This window comes from Spea bombifrons, chromosome 5 (assembly GCF_027358695.1).
Source record: "Spea bombifrons isolate aSpeBom1 chromosome 5, aSpeBom1.2.pri, whole genome shotgun sequence".
NCBI lineage: Eukaryota > Metazoa > Chordata > Amphibia > Anura > Pelobatidae > Spea > Spea bombifrons.
The window spans coordinates 73,950,411-73,968,796 of NC_071091.1; the positions used below are offsets into that span (position 1 = coordinate 73,950,411).

Below are 18,386 nucleotides of genomic sequence, written 5' to 3' on the forward strand. Positions count from 1 at the left end.
TGGTGAATAATTTAGAATGACTTCCCAGTATGTCGAAGGCTGCACAGTTACTGCCTTTGTCAATTTCACATGTCAATGTTTCTGCCATTTTGCAATGAGATGCAAGGTTTCCACAATGAGAAATTGTTTAATTTTCAACATGGGAACATGTCCAATGAGGCATTGAATTAATATTTGCCACATGAACACTACATTTCTGGAGGCTAGCCTAAATGTAAAACGAGAAAGGCATGTGTGATATATATGATGCAATTGTTTTTGATGTCATGATTGTTATACATTGGATTTAAAGAAATGTATTGTTTTGTTAACTCAGCTGCTACACTTGTGGAAATATATCAGCATCCCACAGTATTCCTCCACCTCTAATACTGTAACAGACTGTATAGAGATTATATCTATAGATAAAGAGAATGTTTAAATTACACATATGCATTCCAGGGAACCATATTATGCTTTGCTTACCTCATTTACACTGACTAGGTTATTTTCAATTACAATTATTGTAAAGACTTGTAAAATATATAACTATTTGGACCTAATTTAAATAATTGTGTCTCAATTCATAATGTAAAATGAATAATGTATAGATAATATACAGGTGTTTATGGATAATATAAGCAAATTAGCTAAATGTATGATTCTTCCTTTTTAAAACAACCATACAATTTATGTTCTGTTAAATAATGTTACTATTGGTTTGAGCAAGACCAAGGTTGCTTACCTCACTGGACTATTTGCTACATCTGGATCATGGGCAGATACAGTTCCAATACTAGTGCCAACTTTTGCTGCTTCTGACTCCACCATGGTGTATAAGCGCGAAGAAAACACAGGTGGCTCGTCAACATCCTCTACAATAATCTTCAATGTTGTTGTATCCACAAAGGGACCTGCACTGATGAATCGAGTGTCCATATTTTTGTTTGATGCTTCTATTCTTAGAGTATAGCTGGTTTTTGTTTCATAGTCTAGTTCCTGTAAGACATGTATCCCAAAATGCTTAACCAGCGACAGTCACCAACAGTTGCATTTTGCTTGATAATAAGATTGTGAGATATTAAATGTTTAAACTCTAAATGGTATTCTTCTTTTCAGACAAAATGTTAATTGCAAGCAACACAATAATTACATTTTTCAGTGTTGACTTTTGTGTCACGCGACAATCATAAACTTAAGAAAGGTTTTGCTTGACTTACGATGCTCTAGGTCATTTCTCCCTCATATTAGATATGCATGATATACTAATTTGTAAAGGATCTTTTATATATTTTACTATATATCCAAATATTTATTTCATTAAATAAATATCACAATGTTTAGAGATCTCTGTATTATACCTCACCTAAACTGATTCACCATGGTGGATGAAGACTTGACTATTAAAGACTGATTAGGGCCACACTTTGGGTTTCTAACACCATCAGTGAAATAGTTTCCTGTTCCAGCATACAGAAGCTTGCTAGCATACCTAAACATTGGAGATCTCTACCATTTTAGTGGCCTGGTCAGCCACCTAGTTTACCTACATGGCATGGCCAAAGCTAAGATTAGTTGCCAAACAAAATACTCCAACTTCTACATTAAATCTCTTCAAGCATTGCAATGCTAATATGAAATAAAAGCAAATAAATGGTAAGTACTGATCTAATAAGAGGTTTCCATTTACATGTTACAAGGTCTCATTGTCTCAAATAAAATATAGCACTTTGTAGTAGAAGCCAAGTACAGAAATGATTTTACATACAGCGCATATAGATTAAATAAAAATAAACTATAGAAAAAACAAACAATACTAGATACGGGCAGCATAAATAGGAATTAGTCATCTAAAAACAGGTACATTATGCTTTTAGATGTTGGGAGAAACTCAGGAATTCTGGGATTTCAGGGATTTTAGACTATGTGATGATTTGATGGAACCTGTGAGGCTATTCCACATGTGACAAACTCTGAAGGAGAATGCACATCGTTTTGTGGTGGGGCTTATACTGGATCTGAGATTGTAGGGGAGTAAGAGTGAGTTTGCTGCTCAGTTAGCATCAGCCAGATTAGCTCTTTTAATATCCCACAGCGCGTTGTACAGCATGTGAAGTTTATCAAGCTGTGTCTGCGGTGCAGAGTTATAAACCACGTCCTTATATTCTAAGACCGCCATTAACTGCACTGCACATCTCCATAGGTGGTGATCCATGCTTGATTTTTTTCAGTACAGAGAGCCCATCCTAGGATAAAGCTTTGAGGCTATCTAGTTGAGTTGTTTCTGCTTGTTTGCATGTTGGTGTTATGGCTTTTTGGCCGTAAGTATTCCAGTAGACAGGCGTCCCTGTTTTCTGCTAATCCTGAGATGATGGCACTGCTGCACATCTTCCGATTGCGAAGACATGTAAGCAATATCAGACACTGAGGATACATTTCATCTGCTCCACTAAGTTTCCTCAGCTTACCACTACGGTTCTCAACATTGCTCAAAAGAGCTTGGACAGAACATCTGCAAACCCCTGCCCTGAAATTCCTGCTTGAGAGAGACCTTGCTAATGCAATATAACTACCTTGTGACTCGTTGCTGTGCTTGGTCTTGCCATGGTGTATGACTTTTGAAACTAAATTGTCTTCAGCAACCTCACCTTTTCCGTGAGTTTGGCTGTTCCTCACCTAGTTTTATTCCTCCTACACAACTGTTTCTGTTTCAGTTAATGATTGCATTTCAGCCTAAATATTAAATTGATTATCAGTTGGGCCTAACAATATATTTATAAAATACATTGTACCTAGAAGAAGTGATGCTGTTTTGAAGGCAAATATTGATTTGATTTACATTTTCTTCTGTTCAATCAATTTGCATTTTGTTAAATGATAAAAATAAACTATTAATTAATGTGTCTGTTTTTGAACGCATTCTTACATTCCAACACCAAATACTCACACACACTGTACCGCCATACAATAACACATTCTCATCATACACTTAGACACACACTAACTCTAACACCATACACTTACAGATTCATACATATAGAAAAAACTCTCTCTCCCTCTCTCTCACAAAGCTCACCCCCACTTACCTTGCAAAGTGTACTGTCTTCATTGAAGCTTGCACTCCCAATGGCATATGTGTGAGTGGGGTCATGTAATATGAGTGACATGACCCCACTGGATGCCTTGAACCAGCAGCACTCACCTTAGGGCCCCCTGTACTCTATGCCATTAATTTAAACAAGGTAATATTGCCCTACAGGAAATACTAAACATGTTCAAATGAATTACTTCTTTTTTCTTCAAAACCCTTCTTTTAAAAAATGTAATAATCCAATAAACTTACTTTCTGAATTGTTACTATGCCTTCTTGAGTATCTTGATCGACAGATATTTTAAAAACTCCATTCCCATCACCATCCATAATTTTATAATCCATCTCTGCATTTGGTCCCACATCAGCATCAGCTGCTTTTATCTTGGCAACAACAGAGCCAATCGGCAAAGATTCTGGAACGTAGTATTGATCAGATCCTAAGGAAATAAAGAAAAAAAGTGTACAGTTTACATTTCGCATTTGTTAAAATACACCCTCCACATTATTAAAGAGGCACTCTAGTGTGACATGCAGCCCCACCAACAAGGATTGTAAGTAAAAGTACTCTAATATATACTTTAATTTAACAATAACTGTAATGCCGGTCCACAATCGAAATGCACCACCCCTCTTTGGCTCTGTTGTTTCACCACTGTTACATACTAGCACTGGAGTTGGCTTGGGATGAATACAGTATGGATGCGCTTAAGTATTTCTTCTGCAAGTTTACTGCTGCCTCATGTATGGGCCAGCCGTCATGACCTGCGTTCTCTATTGGTCCAGCCTGTTATCTTTCAATTAACTTGAATCACATTTACTTAAGATGTAAAAGGACTGCTGGAGGATACAGTATGTCGTTCACAATGAATTGCATTAGATATAATCCATAATTCATATAAAATGCATTAGTAAATCAAATTTATATGGAAATGGTTGCAAAGTAGTTTTTAAAGTGTAGCTTACAACTGCTGCAACAGACAAAAACATATATAAGAACACTGAAAAATAAATTAGAGTAGCATTGCCAAAGTAGACTTGGCCATATCTAATATGTGGTCCTATATAGCTTCTGCGCAGAATTTTTAAAAGAACCATTAAGCCCAAACACATATACACGTGTTTGACTGCATCGACTCACATTTTAATGGAAGTGTTACAGCATCTGTGCAGGAAAAGTGCTTAAGAATGCAGCCAGAAGGGAGAAAAAAATGATACATACTGACTGTCTTATTTGCAACCTCCAATAACTAAAGAATGCTTGCACCATTTTGCATACGCTCCAGTGCATTGAAGTCCATGCAAAAGGCCCTTATACGATTTAAAAAAATAAGAAATGTGGGTGTTAATTTGAAATGGGTGAAATTACATACAAAATTAACTGTAAAACTCCAGGATAGGTGGCTTCAACTAGGGCTGTGATTGTATGACTCACTATGAACTCTTGTGATATCTTGTTCAAACTGTTCATAATAACAGAACCTCCATCTGACGAAAGAGATCTCTAAAGTTCTTAAAGCTTATGCCTCACCTATGACTAAAGACTTTATGCTAGTAATGAAGAGAAAAGATGTAAGCATTTTTTGCAACCCTGACAAATGTTAAATGTATTCTACCAGCAAATTGTAAATCACAAATATGTAAAGTATAAACTGTAAATGATTGTAATATTCTTAATTATATATTGATTTCCATTTTATTGGATGCTTTTTCTGTGGTGCCAATGACATAAGGCTAAGGAAGGTCTGGGGTTATTTAAACATATAAACATACTTTATTAAACCATGAGGCACATTCTACGCATATTTTAAGTGGGATCAATAACAAATAAAGTAGTTTCTTGGAGAAATCTATCCTCAGTGTCCTTGTGTTTCTATAAAAATATACACTGTTGTTCAAAAGTTTGGGCTTAATCTTTCTTTATCCTCTGGAACTGTATCTACAACCTTCAAACATGCTCTAATCACACCTAAATCTGTCTGACTAACTATGACCCTATCTCTCATTATTTTTACCCCAAACTTAACTTTAACTTACGTTCCCTCTTCTAATTCCCTCCTTGACCCTTTACAGTCTGCTTTCAGGCCATTTTGCTCTGCTGAAACGGCTCCAACAAAAGTATCCATTGACCTGCTCTCTGCCAAAGCAAAAGGTCGCTTTGGCTTCCAGTACCATCTATATACAGATGATACCCAAATCTACTCTTGATCTTCTCCTGATGTTTCTCTCTGTCTCCCATATTACGGCCTGTCTGCTATTTCTTCATGGATTTCACAAGGCAACCTAAGGCATAATCTTTCTATCTTTATCATTAGTTTAGAGTTAATTTAACTTTTATCTTTTGCCCTTGAAAATTGTAACAAAATGAATGCAAAGTTATTTTAGGTATGAGGTGCAATCCCAGCGCACACTCAGCAAATACTATAATAGTAAACACCAATCTGAGGCATAAATATTTGGGATTCCTTCACATTATGTGGCCAAATATGTCTCAGCCTGCCACTACGTCAATGTACCCCAATTTTGGCAATTCTTTTCTAATATAATATGTGAATCACTGATGTGTTAAATTGTATTATATATTATTATTGTTATAATTAGTATTATTATTATTTCATTGTAAGCTAGTAGATTAACCCCTTAACGACAATCCCCGTACATGTACGGGGTTGCCGTGCAACGGGTTAACGACAATGCCCGTACATGTACGGGCTGCCGTTAAATAGCTGCATCGCCGCGATCGCGGCGTTTTCGCCGCGATCGGCAGCTTTGCAGCATCCACGGAAGCCTCCCAAGTGAGGCTGACCGTGGATTCGGGGAGGGCAGCCCTTGGCCGCCCTCCCCGGAAGAAAAATGGCCGCCGCCGCACCGATCATGAAAGATCGCGGCGGCGCCCGGCTAAAACAGCTTAGGAAGCGATCTGAATCGCTTCCTAAGCATAAATGGTGTTACTGACATGCCTCGATATCGAGGCATGTCAGTAACACTACCCCCCTACCCCGATCACCTTGTGATTGCTCCGAGGAGCAACCACAAGTGCCATCCTGTAAATGACGTTGCCGTCATTCACAGGATGGCATCAACAATAGAAATGAGTTCATAGAGGGTCTATCCAGACCCTCTTGTGAACTCTCGAGCTCCTCCTGCAGGTTGAATGCAGGTACTGCATCCAACCATGCAAGGTCAATGGAGCCCAGCTCACTAATGAGTGATTAGTAAAAAAAAAAAAAAATAATTAAAAAAAAATTTAAAAAAAAAAAAAATTAAAAAAATGTTTAAAAAAAATAAAAATAATATGGTAACATATAAAAATCCCCACTGTCACCAAAAAAAAAAAAAAAATTAATAAGCAAGTCCTAAAATTCTTTATCTTTACAAAAATTCCAGCATGGAAAGAGTTAAAATATTGGCATTACAAATGCCCATAGGGTGTCTCGTATTAAAAAATGCATGAGTGGATGGGATAAATTGAATTGGCCGGGTTCAAAGGTGTCCCAAATATGGGACATGGGGGCAGTAGGATCAGATGTCTAAATGGCCAAAAAATACACACCTCACAAAGGCGGCCTTTTACCTCCCAAATAACCCAACAAACCCATGCATGTGGGTATCACTGCGCTCAGGAGATGTTACTGAACACATATTGGGGTGTTGTTTGACAGGGACATATACCAGGAGCGATAAATTTATACCTGAAGTACAACGTGTGTGAAAAAAATACAAAAAAAATTACTACCATAAAGTTTCACAAAGGCTGGTGGTAAAATTAGTGCATGGAAAGGGTTAAATTACCAGCATGTGAAATACCTTGGGGTGTCTAGTTTTTAAAAATATATGACTTGATGGGGTAAATTGCATTGGCCGGCTTCAAAGATACCCGAAATGGCACATGGGGGGAAGAATTACCAGATTTTGAAAAAAAGGTTTTGAAATAGCAAAACGCTACCTGTACTTATTGCCCCATAACGTGCAGAAAAAAGCAAAAAAACAGAAAAACATTGGGTATTTCTAAACTCAGGACAAATAGTAGAATCTATTTAGCAGGTTTTTTCATTCGTTTTTGCAGATGAGTAAAAGTTTTTTGTTTAAAAAGTGAGAAAAAGTAATTTTTTAACAAAAAATCCCCATATTTTATCATTTTTTTATAGTAAATTAGATGATATGATAAAATTAATGGTATCTAAAGAAAGCCCTGTTTGTCCTGAAAAAAACAATATATAATATGTGTGGGAGCACGAAATGAGAAAGAAGAAAATCACAGCTAAACAGGAACACCGAAAAATGTTAAAATAGCCATTGTCCCACAATATACTACGAGTAATAACCCCTATTGTCCTTAAGGGGTTAATTCTAATGATTATATATCTGTAACAAGTCCGGGGTCAGGAAAGTCCCTGTTTTGGACATTATTTGCCAGCTCTCCAATGTTAAGCTTCTTCTAAAATACATATATAACAGCTATTTCTTTGCACATATAACACTTGGTTGAAGGAGCTGTGCAATTTAGGTAAAATATTAAATGATCTAGCATGTCCAGGAAATAAACACTGACATATCTATTTTTTCTTTATTTGTTTATTCAATTATACAAACAACATGAAGCATGTTCTGTTTTATGGCAAAAACCAATTAGTGCCTGCTTTTGTTTCAGATGACAACTAAGCATTCTCTTAAAAATATTATGTTGGCGATGTTGCATTTAGTTATATAATTTGATGAACAGCACCTTAAACCATTAGCATGTGCTCTGCAAGCCAGGCATAGTGTTTTCTGTCATCAGATCAGCATACGATGATGAAATGTGGCATGGCGAGATATGCTGCTCATAGGGCATGGTGTCAGAGATTCCACTTACTCATTCTGGTCTCTAAAGATATCAGAATCAGCTATATAAAATCAAAGCGTGTCTCAAATTTTTAAATTCAAGGAAAAGGAGACATAATATTAATATATGTTATTAATTTATTTTAAAAGCATTCTTCTGTTCTCAGTTATGAGAGGTACATTTGAAATAAATCAAAGTAATGACTTTCATTTTTGGAGCTTAAACATTTTTTAGCCTTATGTATATTTAATACATTTAATATTACAAGTTAAACTCTAGTCAAGCCGTTAAAATAAATATAAGGAAACGTATAAGAATTCAAGTTACATTTATTAATTTAAAAACATCTCAGGGGCTCTTTGAATAACAATGTGAGTACTTTTGAGATGCAAGTTATTATGAAATTAGTTAGAAACCTTTACCGATGACTGCCACCCAACATTTGTTTTTGTCTGCTTTTTTTGCTGCAATTCATTCCAGTAATCACTGGGATTGGATCCGCTAAAGGCAACAATGCAAACATTACATGCAGCCCACTATAATTGGTCATTTACGAAAATAGGAACAAAGTCCTTACGTTGCTCGATGAATAGCAAGTACTTGTAGTACTTAAAAAATCAATCATTGTTACTAGAAAGATCATCTCAACTGCAAATTCAGCCAGCAGATCCGTTTTGATGAACAATATTAGATGCTACTATTTAAAGATGTCTCTGCGTGTCTGTTTAAAGGAAATCTGTCACAAATTTATAGCATGGCTGTACTGTAAATATCTCTATTAGCTAAAACTCTGTCAAATATATAAATCTTGAGATGTTTTGGAAGATTTTCTGTTTGTGGTTCTATACTGTTAGCACAGTATTATTCAGGGCACCCAAAGGAAATGTTCCAAGTCCATTAACGATTTAGGGACAGAACCCAACAGTCCATCGTGTTAATCCAACACTGTGATCTCCATGATAAAAAAAAAATATAAATCCAACCCTCTCCCACCAAGGCCTCAGTTCTAAATAATTAAAGCACCCCCTCTGGCCTTTGTTACAAATTCATATTTCTAATATAGCCCCCTGTTATATCAAACATTGTTTTAGCTTCAACTAGATATTCAATTAAAAGATTCATACATTAAATTGATTTCAGTGCTATGCTGACATTATTGTACGACAGAAGAATAACAAAATATACTTTTAGCAGTAAAGGGTTATATATGTAGCTGCATACAAATACTAAAGTATGCAAATTAAGCTTTGGAGGTTTTAGGTTTGGTTCAAAGTTGCTAGAAAAATACAATATACATGCCATAAAATCTTAAAATCCCTTAAAATGTATGTCTATGTTATTGTCTATGACCAGCTGCAGTAATGTCAATAACCATATGGATACAGAGAAGATGACAACATGGCAGGAAGTGATAACACATTCTGGTGCTCAATACAACAGGGGATAAGTAAGAGCCCTGGCATGGGCGAGTGACAAGTATTTTGCAACTCACTACTAGGTTGTGACTGCAAGTTTGAAGAAAACCTTGGTCTATGACTCCAGATAGGCTACACTACAGATCAGTCTAGTTATTTTAATCCTGTATGCCACACATAATCAAGTTTTTACAGCACTGTATCATGAAAATTAAGACCATATACCACATTTTATTCTGTGAAATCTTGAAATGATTATTTACTGTAATTTTTATAATTGAAATCATAACATCACAATATATTGTACATATTTTTATTAATTACCTTAATGTTTTCAATCATGCTATCTTACATATCACTTGCTACTTAAGTATAAGCTTTGCTTATTCTTATAAAAAAAAAAAGGCTTACTGCGTGGAAATCTTGGCGGATTGTCATTGACATCAGTAAGAGTCACTGTAACAGATGTGGTTCCTGATAGTCCACCCATTTGTCCCACCATATCTTTTGCTTGGATTACTAACAAATACTGATCTTTGGCTTCTCTGTCCATGTTAGGTAAGGCTGTTCGAATGATACCTATGGTTAAAAAAGAAAAAAAAATAATGACACTCTGAATTCAGATAATTCATTTAATGTTGTGATAATACCATTTAGTATTTAATCGCTTTCGTCTACTGTGAGGTTTTACAGGAAATATTTATCATCATGTGATTTGCGGAAACATGTACATTTTTTTTTGTAACTAGAAAAAATACAAATTTTAATGTACGGTAGATGAATATGCCCTCATCCATTATTTCTTTAAGATGATTTAGATCATTAAACGCCTCTTCATAAGGTTAAAAATAATTGCATTTTATGTCAGTGTACCTACTTTGTCCCAGAGTTCCATGTCCTATAGGAGTTCCTTGCCAGGAAGAAATGGTTTCTTGGAACTCATAAACCATAGCTCATAATTCCCATATTGAAAGATTATTCAGCATCAGCAAATCTTAGTAGGGAACTCATACAGATAAGAACAGTGACTGTCTGGTCCAGGCAGGTACTTAATAATATAGATAAATTAGAAGCCTCAAAAATGAGAAGAAAATTACTTTGAAATAATTCTTTTTTTAGTTCTGTTACCTACTAGGAACCTCTAGGAACATCTACTGTCACTTTACAAAAAGCTACAAAAAAGGTAATAGTTTTTCCAACGATAAGAGTCATGTTCATATATTTCAGGATATACAGATTCATGTTTAGACAGTAAAAAATAGCTTCACTAAAGATTGTGTTGACGAGGTCATGCAATAATATGAAAAAACTTGCCTCAGACCAGAACTAACTAAGCTAGTTCTAATGTTATATATTATTGCATCTCACCTACACCTCATTGTTTAATGAATTAACCATGCTATTTATGCACACAGATATAAATTCATAAAATTACCTGAGTATAAATATGAATATTTTATTTTTGAAATCCATAAAATAGAAGAAAATGTTTATCACCATTTGTATATTTACATCAATAACTAGCGTGTTGAGAAATTCAAATGGTATTTTATGAATTGATCAATTAGGTTTTGTTTGGACCTGCAATATTTTAGCCAGAAAAGTTGGCATTTGATAGAAAAGTTACCACGAATGGCACAAACAAAGCAATAGTATTGTTGTTATGCACACCATGGTTTCTAATTATTTGTATTAATGTAGGTAATTTCAGGAAAAAAACAGAATATCATACAATGCTGTAATAACATGCCAAAAGATCTAAAGAACATTAGAGTCATATATTCAACCTACTGCTACCTCAACCCTCCCTACCATTCTCCCCTATGGAGGTTAGGGTTTTTTGCATGGAAAATCAGTTGCATATTTACCAAGATAAAGTATTCTTCACACATTTAAAGACACTTACCCATCTGAATGTAATAACAATGCATTACAAACATCATTTCTAATAAATGTTCAAACATTTCCTATAGATATTTGTGTAAAATGTTGCCTCATTCATATTTTCTTCTATGGGCACTGTAAAAGCTTCTTAAAAATGTGTGTTGTTTTTATGTAAATAAACCACCACAGGAAATGATAAAAATATGCATGTGCTAAGGTTTATTTATCAAACTCAAGTGTGTAATAAATGTTTTTGATCATTTTTTACCAAATCACCTGATTTGAATAACTTTAATATTTGACAGTAATAGATAACATTAAATTACAGTGGTTTTTTTTTCATATTTTTTTCATCTAAAATTGGGCCCTGTTTCTCCAATCAGGGAGTGGGTGTGTCTGGAAGCTCTGCCCTTTTGCAGAAATGCCCCGTGAGGCCTGTTCACAGAGAAGCGGACAAGGAAAGAAGACATGGCGGGAAGCAGATAAAGAAAGAAGACAGAACAATAAGAAGAAGCTGAGCTATGGGAAAGAAAACAGGGACATGTAAACAGTCAGCAAAGAAGGTATGGATACAATGAGAGAAAATAAGAGTGTGATGAGAAACTGGGCTAATTAGGGGGGCCACACAACAAATTAATTGGTCAACATTAGCAGAAAGGGGTTACAACTAATTCAGTAGGATAACTAGAAGGCTAAAACTAATGTGACTAACTACAATGGACATGCACCCCCGATAAAAAAATAAAAAGTAATACGTTCAATATTCTGTTTGCTACTGTTTTGGGGGGAATAGTTTTGGTATCTAAGCCTAATTCGTTACTTCAAAAACATCTCTCTCTCTGGGTTTTATTTCGTAGACTATGAATCTACATATATCTAAAGATACTAATTTAGGCTCATTAGATATTCATTAACCTCAGAATTCAGATTAATAATTAAACTTGTTCAGTACTCATATATTGATAAATTAGTATATTGATCAAAAGAGGTCTTGAAGTAGGTTGACTTCTTAGTTAGATGGGAAAAGAAAACAGAAGAGGACAGACTAAACTATGCTTCATGGTTAATGAGACTGGCATGGTTATTTACGTATTTTGGTCATTTACACGATTTAGTAGATTCATCTTTTCATAGTTTTAAAAGACAGAAAAGAAACACCTATTAATACTGCCATCCTTGGAGTGCAGGATTAGCCCACTGAGCACCTTCTGAAGGCTTTTAGCACCAGACACGATAGCTTTTTTTACATGCCGTGTGAATGTCATGGTAACTTGTGAAAAGGAAAAGCAAGCATACATACCTTTTTGAATTTTTAAAATGTTCACATATCCATTTTCATCAATTATAAGTTCTCTAAAATTGCTAACAATTTAATGTACTGGTGCTGCTAAAGAATTATTTCTTAAAATATTTGCATTTGTACTCTGGCATGGGCATGTCATACTTTCACAAGTTTACTAACATATGTTAAAAACCCTACATGTTAAAAAAGATCTAATTGCCCTTATTCACAGCCACTGAAAGCAGCATTTCTCTATATAGCAAAGGATTTGTATGACCCCATTTACCAGTTACTCCGCACAGGAGTGTTTTCAGAGAGTTCAGTTTCAGAGAGGGGTCTGTTCAGTTAAAATGCAAGAGCTTGTGAATTAGAAAAAATATGAATTTGCAAAAGTCCAATTAGTAAATTTACAAAAAACATCTTGGGGCCCAGTAAAAACCTAAAGAGAACCCCACCACTGTGCCGCCACCCTCATGCTCTTCCCACTGTCCCACCCCATGCTCGCAATAGGGGAACTTAGCCCTAAAGCTCATAATGGGGCCACTAGGCCAAAACAAGATGAAAGCCCCAAGGGCCCAGTCCTGGAAAGCAGGCCACAAAGGTACAGCCATGTGTAGTGGGCCCCTAGGGCTAATGAGGGGAACTGTGATCAAGAAGGCTGGGTTCCCCTGCTTGCTTAGGCTCACACAGGGGTACTGTTTGTGCACTTGTTGCATACATTTGACTGCAGGTGAATCAAGCTGATACAAATTGATTCTAAGGCAAGCAAACTATGTCTTCGTAAACCCGCGAGTTGCATGCAAATTGCAAATGCGAGTAAGAACTTGATTCCAAATTTCACTGTGTTAGGAGGAGAAGATTGTGCTTTTATAATAGGGGCATAGGACAAAGCCGCGCTGAGGCAAGTGCACAGGGTGGGGACACCTCTGCACAGACCCTCTCCCAGATTGGAGGAACAGGGGAGAGACTGCCCACGTGGTGCGTGACTTTGCTCCTTCCATTCGTGGAATTACATGAAGAAGCCAGAACATTGTAGATGGGTTCACATAGAAGAAGAGCTGCAGAAACATTTCTCTTTCTCCACAGTTTTCAGGAAGCACTCTGAGAGGCCAGGACAATGGAGGTGATACCGGGAAGAAGAACAAGAAGAGGCAATAGAAGAAGCGGGCTGTGCAAAAAGAGACATGGACATGGAGAAGGTAGGGAGGCAATGATCAAGAGCCTGTGAGAGTGACTGAGTAAGAGAGAGATAGAGTGTGAGTAAGAAAGTGAGAGCATGAGTAAGATTGAGTAAGAGGGAGTGAGAATAATAAAGCAACTAAATGCAAATGAAAATATTAGGAAAGGCTAATGGATATCTATTAATATAGTTGGGAAGAAAGAGGAGAGATATAATGAGATAGAATCATTTAAATACTTAAAGGGATTTAACAAAGTACAGAAGGGAGGATAAATAATAGAACAAAAGGTCATAATCTAAAAACAGAGGGTCATGGGTGTTAAGAAATAAAGTTTTATTTTACTAAGAGGGTGGTAGATAAATGAAACAGAAATGATAGACACTAATTCAGTGAGGGAATCTCAAGTCAAGCCGCCATTAGTGGACTTAAGACATAAGCAGGTTAAAGGCAATTGGGATCATAGGAGATCTATGTCATTCTCCCTAATGAAACTATTTCTTACCTATAAAAAACAAAGTCATTTAATCATAAGAATGGGATGATAAAATTTATAATTTTACTACTAATAATTTGTTCACAAATATTATCTTTCAGTAAAAAGCTTCCTTAATTCTATTTTCAATATTATAGATCTCTAACGCCAAGGCTGGAAACTCTTTCCTATAATAATTTTTTTTTCATATCTCCAAATCGTGTGGCAGTTTGCCAGAGGAAACAGAGTCCTTGAAGGTTAATGGCCATTTTACCACTTCCTAACTCAGCTCCTAAAGTATTCTTGGGTGTAAGCCATTTTCACACTGTGATATTTCACTTTCATTTTATCAGTCACTTGTATACTTCTTTGTATAATGTTGTCACTTTTTACAGCACTTAAAATTTAGCAAATTTAGCAATATCATAATGATTAACCATTTAGATGAAACAGGTCACAAAGCAGTATTTACGACAAAAAAACTCTTATTACATGCATCCTTACAAATGATAATTTACTGTACATACAACCAAACCACACTTTAATTTTCATTATTTCTGCTAGATTGGTTTGAAATAAAAAATACGAGTAAAAAAACGATACAATTATTTTATGTTGTTAGGATCTGCGTTCTTTTAAAATTCTATTTGCTTTAAAATCTGCAGCATAAAAAAATAAAATATTTTTATAATAAATGGTACCAGAATTAGGCAATAATCTGTAGGCCTTCATATTTTTGTGCTATCCCCTTTTTGTATATTTGCAAGTTCTGACCAAACCTTAGGGTTGAGCAGCCCCACCTGAGACATTAAGTGCTTTATTAACGGTGTCCAGAAACGACTTTAAATTGCATGAGCTTTCCTTTGGCTTACAATGTAGCGCAGTCCCACTGATTCAGCTCCTTGGTAAGCAATATAGCCATAAAAAATAGATAAGACTCGCCAAACTTGAGGTGCTTTGACATAGTTGTTCTCTTAGCAATATATGGCCATATGGGGTGACAGAATCCACAATATTTATGCTTTAGGTGTTTCTTGAATGGCGTTTCTTGGGTATGCACTGAACTCTGTCTTTGTGTATTTCTCTGTCATTATTATTTTAGCAGCAACCTGTGAATCTAAATATGTGTGCCTTTTATGCTTTTTAGTAGACTTGGGTGTCGGCCAACATTTGGTGTTCGTCTTTGTGGGAAAAAAATCTTCCACAAATTCGTATTCCACGAATATTTGCATGTTCTGGTGTTCAGTTCGGGCGAATATTCGTGTACATTCTTCGCGTTCTTTTTTTCTTCGTTTTTTGCTGTTTTTTTTTAGAAGAGGTTAATACGGGGTTAACGCGGTACACACTACGCAGCAGCTTTGGTGCCAGGATTTTAAAGGTCCGTACAAGCAACAACTATTGGTCGCTGGTAGGGGCCTCCTCTAGCATCAACCAAAAAATGCCCCCAAGAGAGAAGGGTCATCTAAGGTAATAATGGAACTGTACATTTTTTGTACAACAGGTGTTTAAAAAGATATACAAGATGTATAGATTTCAGCAGTGAAAGACACTGAATCAATCACAGTAAACAAAAGTATGGTAAGATTTGTTTTTTTCATACCTGTTTTTGGCTCCACAGAAAAATAGGGCTGACCCTGGAGAATGCTGTAGACCACACGAGCACTGTTTCCATAAGTGGGATCATCGGCATCTGTTGCTATAACCTGCAGCACGGACGTTCCTTAATAAAATGGTATTGTCTTTCAGTTAAGCAGATCTCAACCTATGGCAGTACATTGTAAAACATTTGTAATATTGTAATTCTAGAAACCTATCAATGATAAATATGAAAAATATATTTTGATTCAGATATAATGCACCAACAATACAACAGATATTTCAACATAATTATTACATTAAAGTAATTATTTAATCATTTATTGGATTATGGTATCTAATGCTAATGTATAGATAGATCTAAGTGTCATAATATACATCTCTGCTTTTCAGGCATGATTAGTACAATATTACCTATAGGAATTTAAATATTGCCTAAAGTTATATTTACTTTATTAAAATTGTTTAACTACACATTTAATTCTTATAAAAAATAATTATTCACTTATATAGATATGAACGGCTCATTTAACTATCTTTTTATTTAGGTTATGTTAGCAACACATCACTGTATATCATATTATTATGCTTATTTATTAAACTATATTTTTCACAGTAAGTTTAGTATTGTAATACTGTTCGTATTTTCTAACATTGTAGAGAATATCATTGTTCAATAGACAGGAAGCTACTTAAATGATGATGAAAATAATGTTTGGAATATACAATGAGATATTATATAAAATGAATGTTTAGAGACTAGTTTAACTTATATACAACCCATTGTAAAGGCTTAGGAAACTTAGGAAAGAAAGGTTAATTTATTAGTCTCTAGTTGTGGGATGGGCACTGGCTATTTAACTGGCACTTCCCTTCCACAACATCGCTGCAACTTTTTCTCGATGCTGATCTAGAAATGATGTTAAGACGCGTCCATAAGTGGCATCGCAGCTCATCCAAGAAGTCTAATTCTTCCATGTTCTTTAAAATTTCTGACTTATATGAGTATTACTGAGTATACTCAGTATATACTGAGTATTTGATCACTAAGTTTTGCTCCTCACTAATAGTCCTCACTAATAGTCAATACCATAGCTAGTCATTTTGGCTCTTTTAGCAGTCCAGCTTTGATTATTTTTGGCAGATAAGCTTTTTTTTCCCATCACACCACTATCCTCAGTTGCAATATGTAAGAATATTATGGACCAGGATAAGCCTTTATCAACTTGCATATTAAAGGCACTCTTGAGGATAGGTGCATCCCCCACGTCTTCCAATAACAAAGTCCAAAACTGGAATCCAGTAGGCATTTATTTCTCTTACCCTGTAAGCTAACAATGACGGGTTTGATGTACTGTCAATAAATTCACGTTTTGGATAACCTTGTTTGTGCCCTCTTCAAGGCCTACCAGGTACGTTGGTTATGGCACACAGATCGAATTTTCAATTATCTCTGTCCTCCTCCTCTCCATTCCTTCCCATTTGTCCTTACCACTAATGCAATTATGGCATTTAACCAAATCACTTATATAACAGCATCAAATAATAGGGTAAATAGTAGTGTTGAAGGGGAAAAAAGGCTCATCTCAAAATGGGTGTAAAATAGTATTTTCTGCCCCAGGGAAATTCTTGCAGCAAAAACTTGTTCCTGTTGTTGAGTTTTGACAAAGCTACAGGCTTTTCGGAAAATGTTCAATGTAATGAAATGCATTCACTAAAAGGAGAGTGGTTTCAGCTCCTTGATTTCACGATGCATTATGAATGTCATGGTTTAGCTTCTGCTACAGGAACATTTTGGCTGGCTGTGTATAATGTATGGTTAAATCAATGAGATTCCACTTTCCTCATCCACTGAATTAAACTGTATGCATCCAATGCTGGACTTTCATAATAAATAGCCGTATTGGGGGCGTTCAAATCACAACTCTCCTTCAAAGATTGCTACCAACTCCCCCTTTAGAGACTATTCCCTATTTGACATCAGTAGGTGGAATAGTTTCTCACTAGTCAATGTTTTTGCAGGTGTTAACATCAAAAGCAGGGGAAAAAACATTATGTCATAGTTTCTCCTAGGATAGTGTATTTTTCAGTATTTCTCCCACCTTTTGTATATATATTTACTCCCGGCCTCTAATTCTCTATAGAGACATTTTAAATGTAGTTAAGTAAAAAAAGCAATATTAACATTAATAGGCAAGTAATTAAAGGCTAGTTTAAAATAACAAAATAAAGTAAAACGTCAGTTTGGTCTATTTGTGATCAAACACAGGCAATTCATAAGTGCAAAGAGTCAGGAAATGATAAGAAAGAACTGAAAAAAAACAGTGTAAATCGTCAAGGAAAATCTATATATGTGTTAAAGCCTTGACAATTACAAAACAAATGACATTAAGACTTTATGTTGATCCCCCTCAGTCAAAATCTCAGTCAACAGGAGAATAATTACTTCCGTTTAACTAATATGCAGCCGAAGAGCCCAAAAACTTAATTCAGTATAAATCTAAAGCTAAGTAGCTTATCCTGGATGCTGGAAACATTATGAATAATAAACTTTAAACAAGTTTAAAAAACAACTTTAAAAAAGGAAGAGAAAGTGTACGTATGTTAAAAAGGTATAAGGAACCACTAAATGAGCAAGCAATATATTCTTGCTATATTATA

At 35.4% G+C, this 18,386-nt stretch overlaps 1 protein-coding gene across 1 annotated transcript in view; it reads right to left on the reverse strand.

Annotated features, from left to right (window-relative positions):
* The window catches only part of LOC128496956 (cadherin-7), a 66,627-nt gene that overhangs the window by 12,357 nt on the left and 35,884 nt on the right, over positions 1-18,386 (reverse strand). The window contains exons 4-7 of the mRNA XM_053466797.1: positions 15,730-15,849; positions 9,722-9,889; positions 3,323-3,510; positions 725-978 (exon numbers count right to left, since the gene is read on the reverse strand). Coding sequence (XP_053322772.1) covers positions 725-978; positions 3,323-3,510; positions 9,722-9,889; positions 15,730-15,849 — 730 coding nt within the window. The remainder of the gene's footprint in view (positions 1-724; positions 979-3,322; positions 3,511-9,721; positions 9,890-15,729; positions 15,850-18,386) is intronic.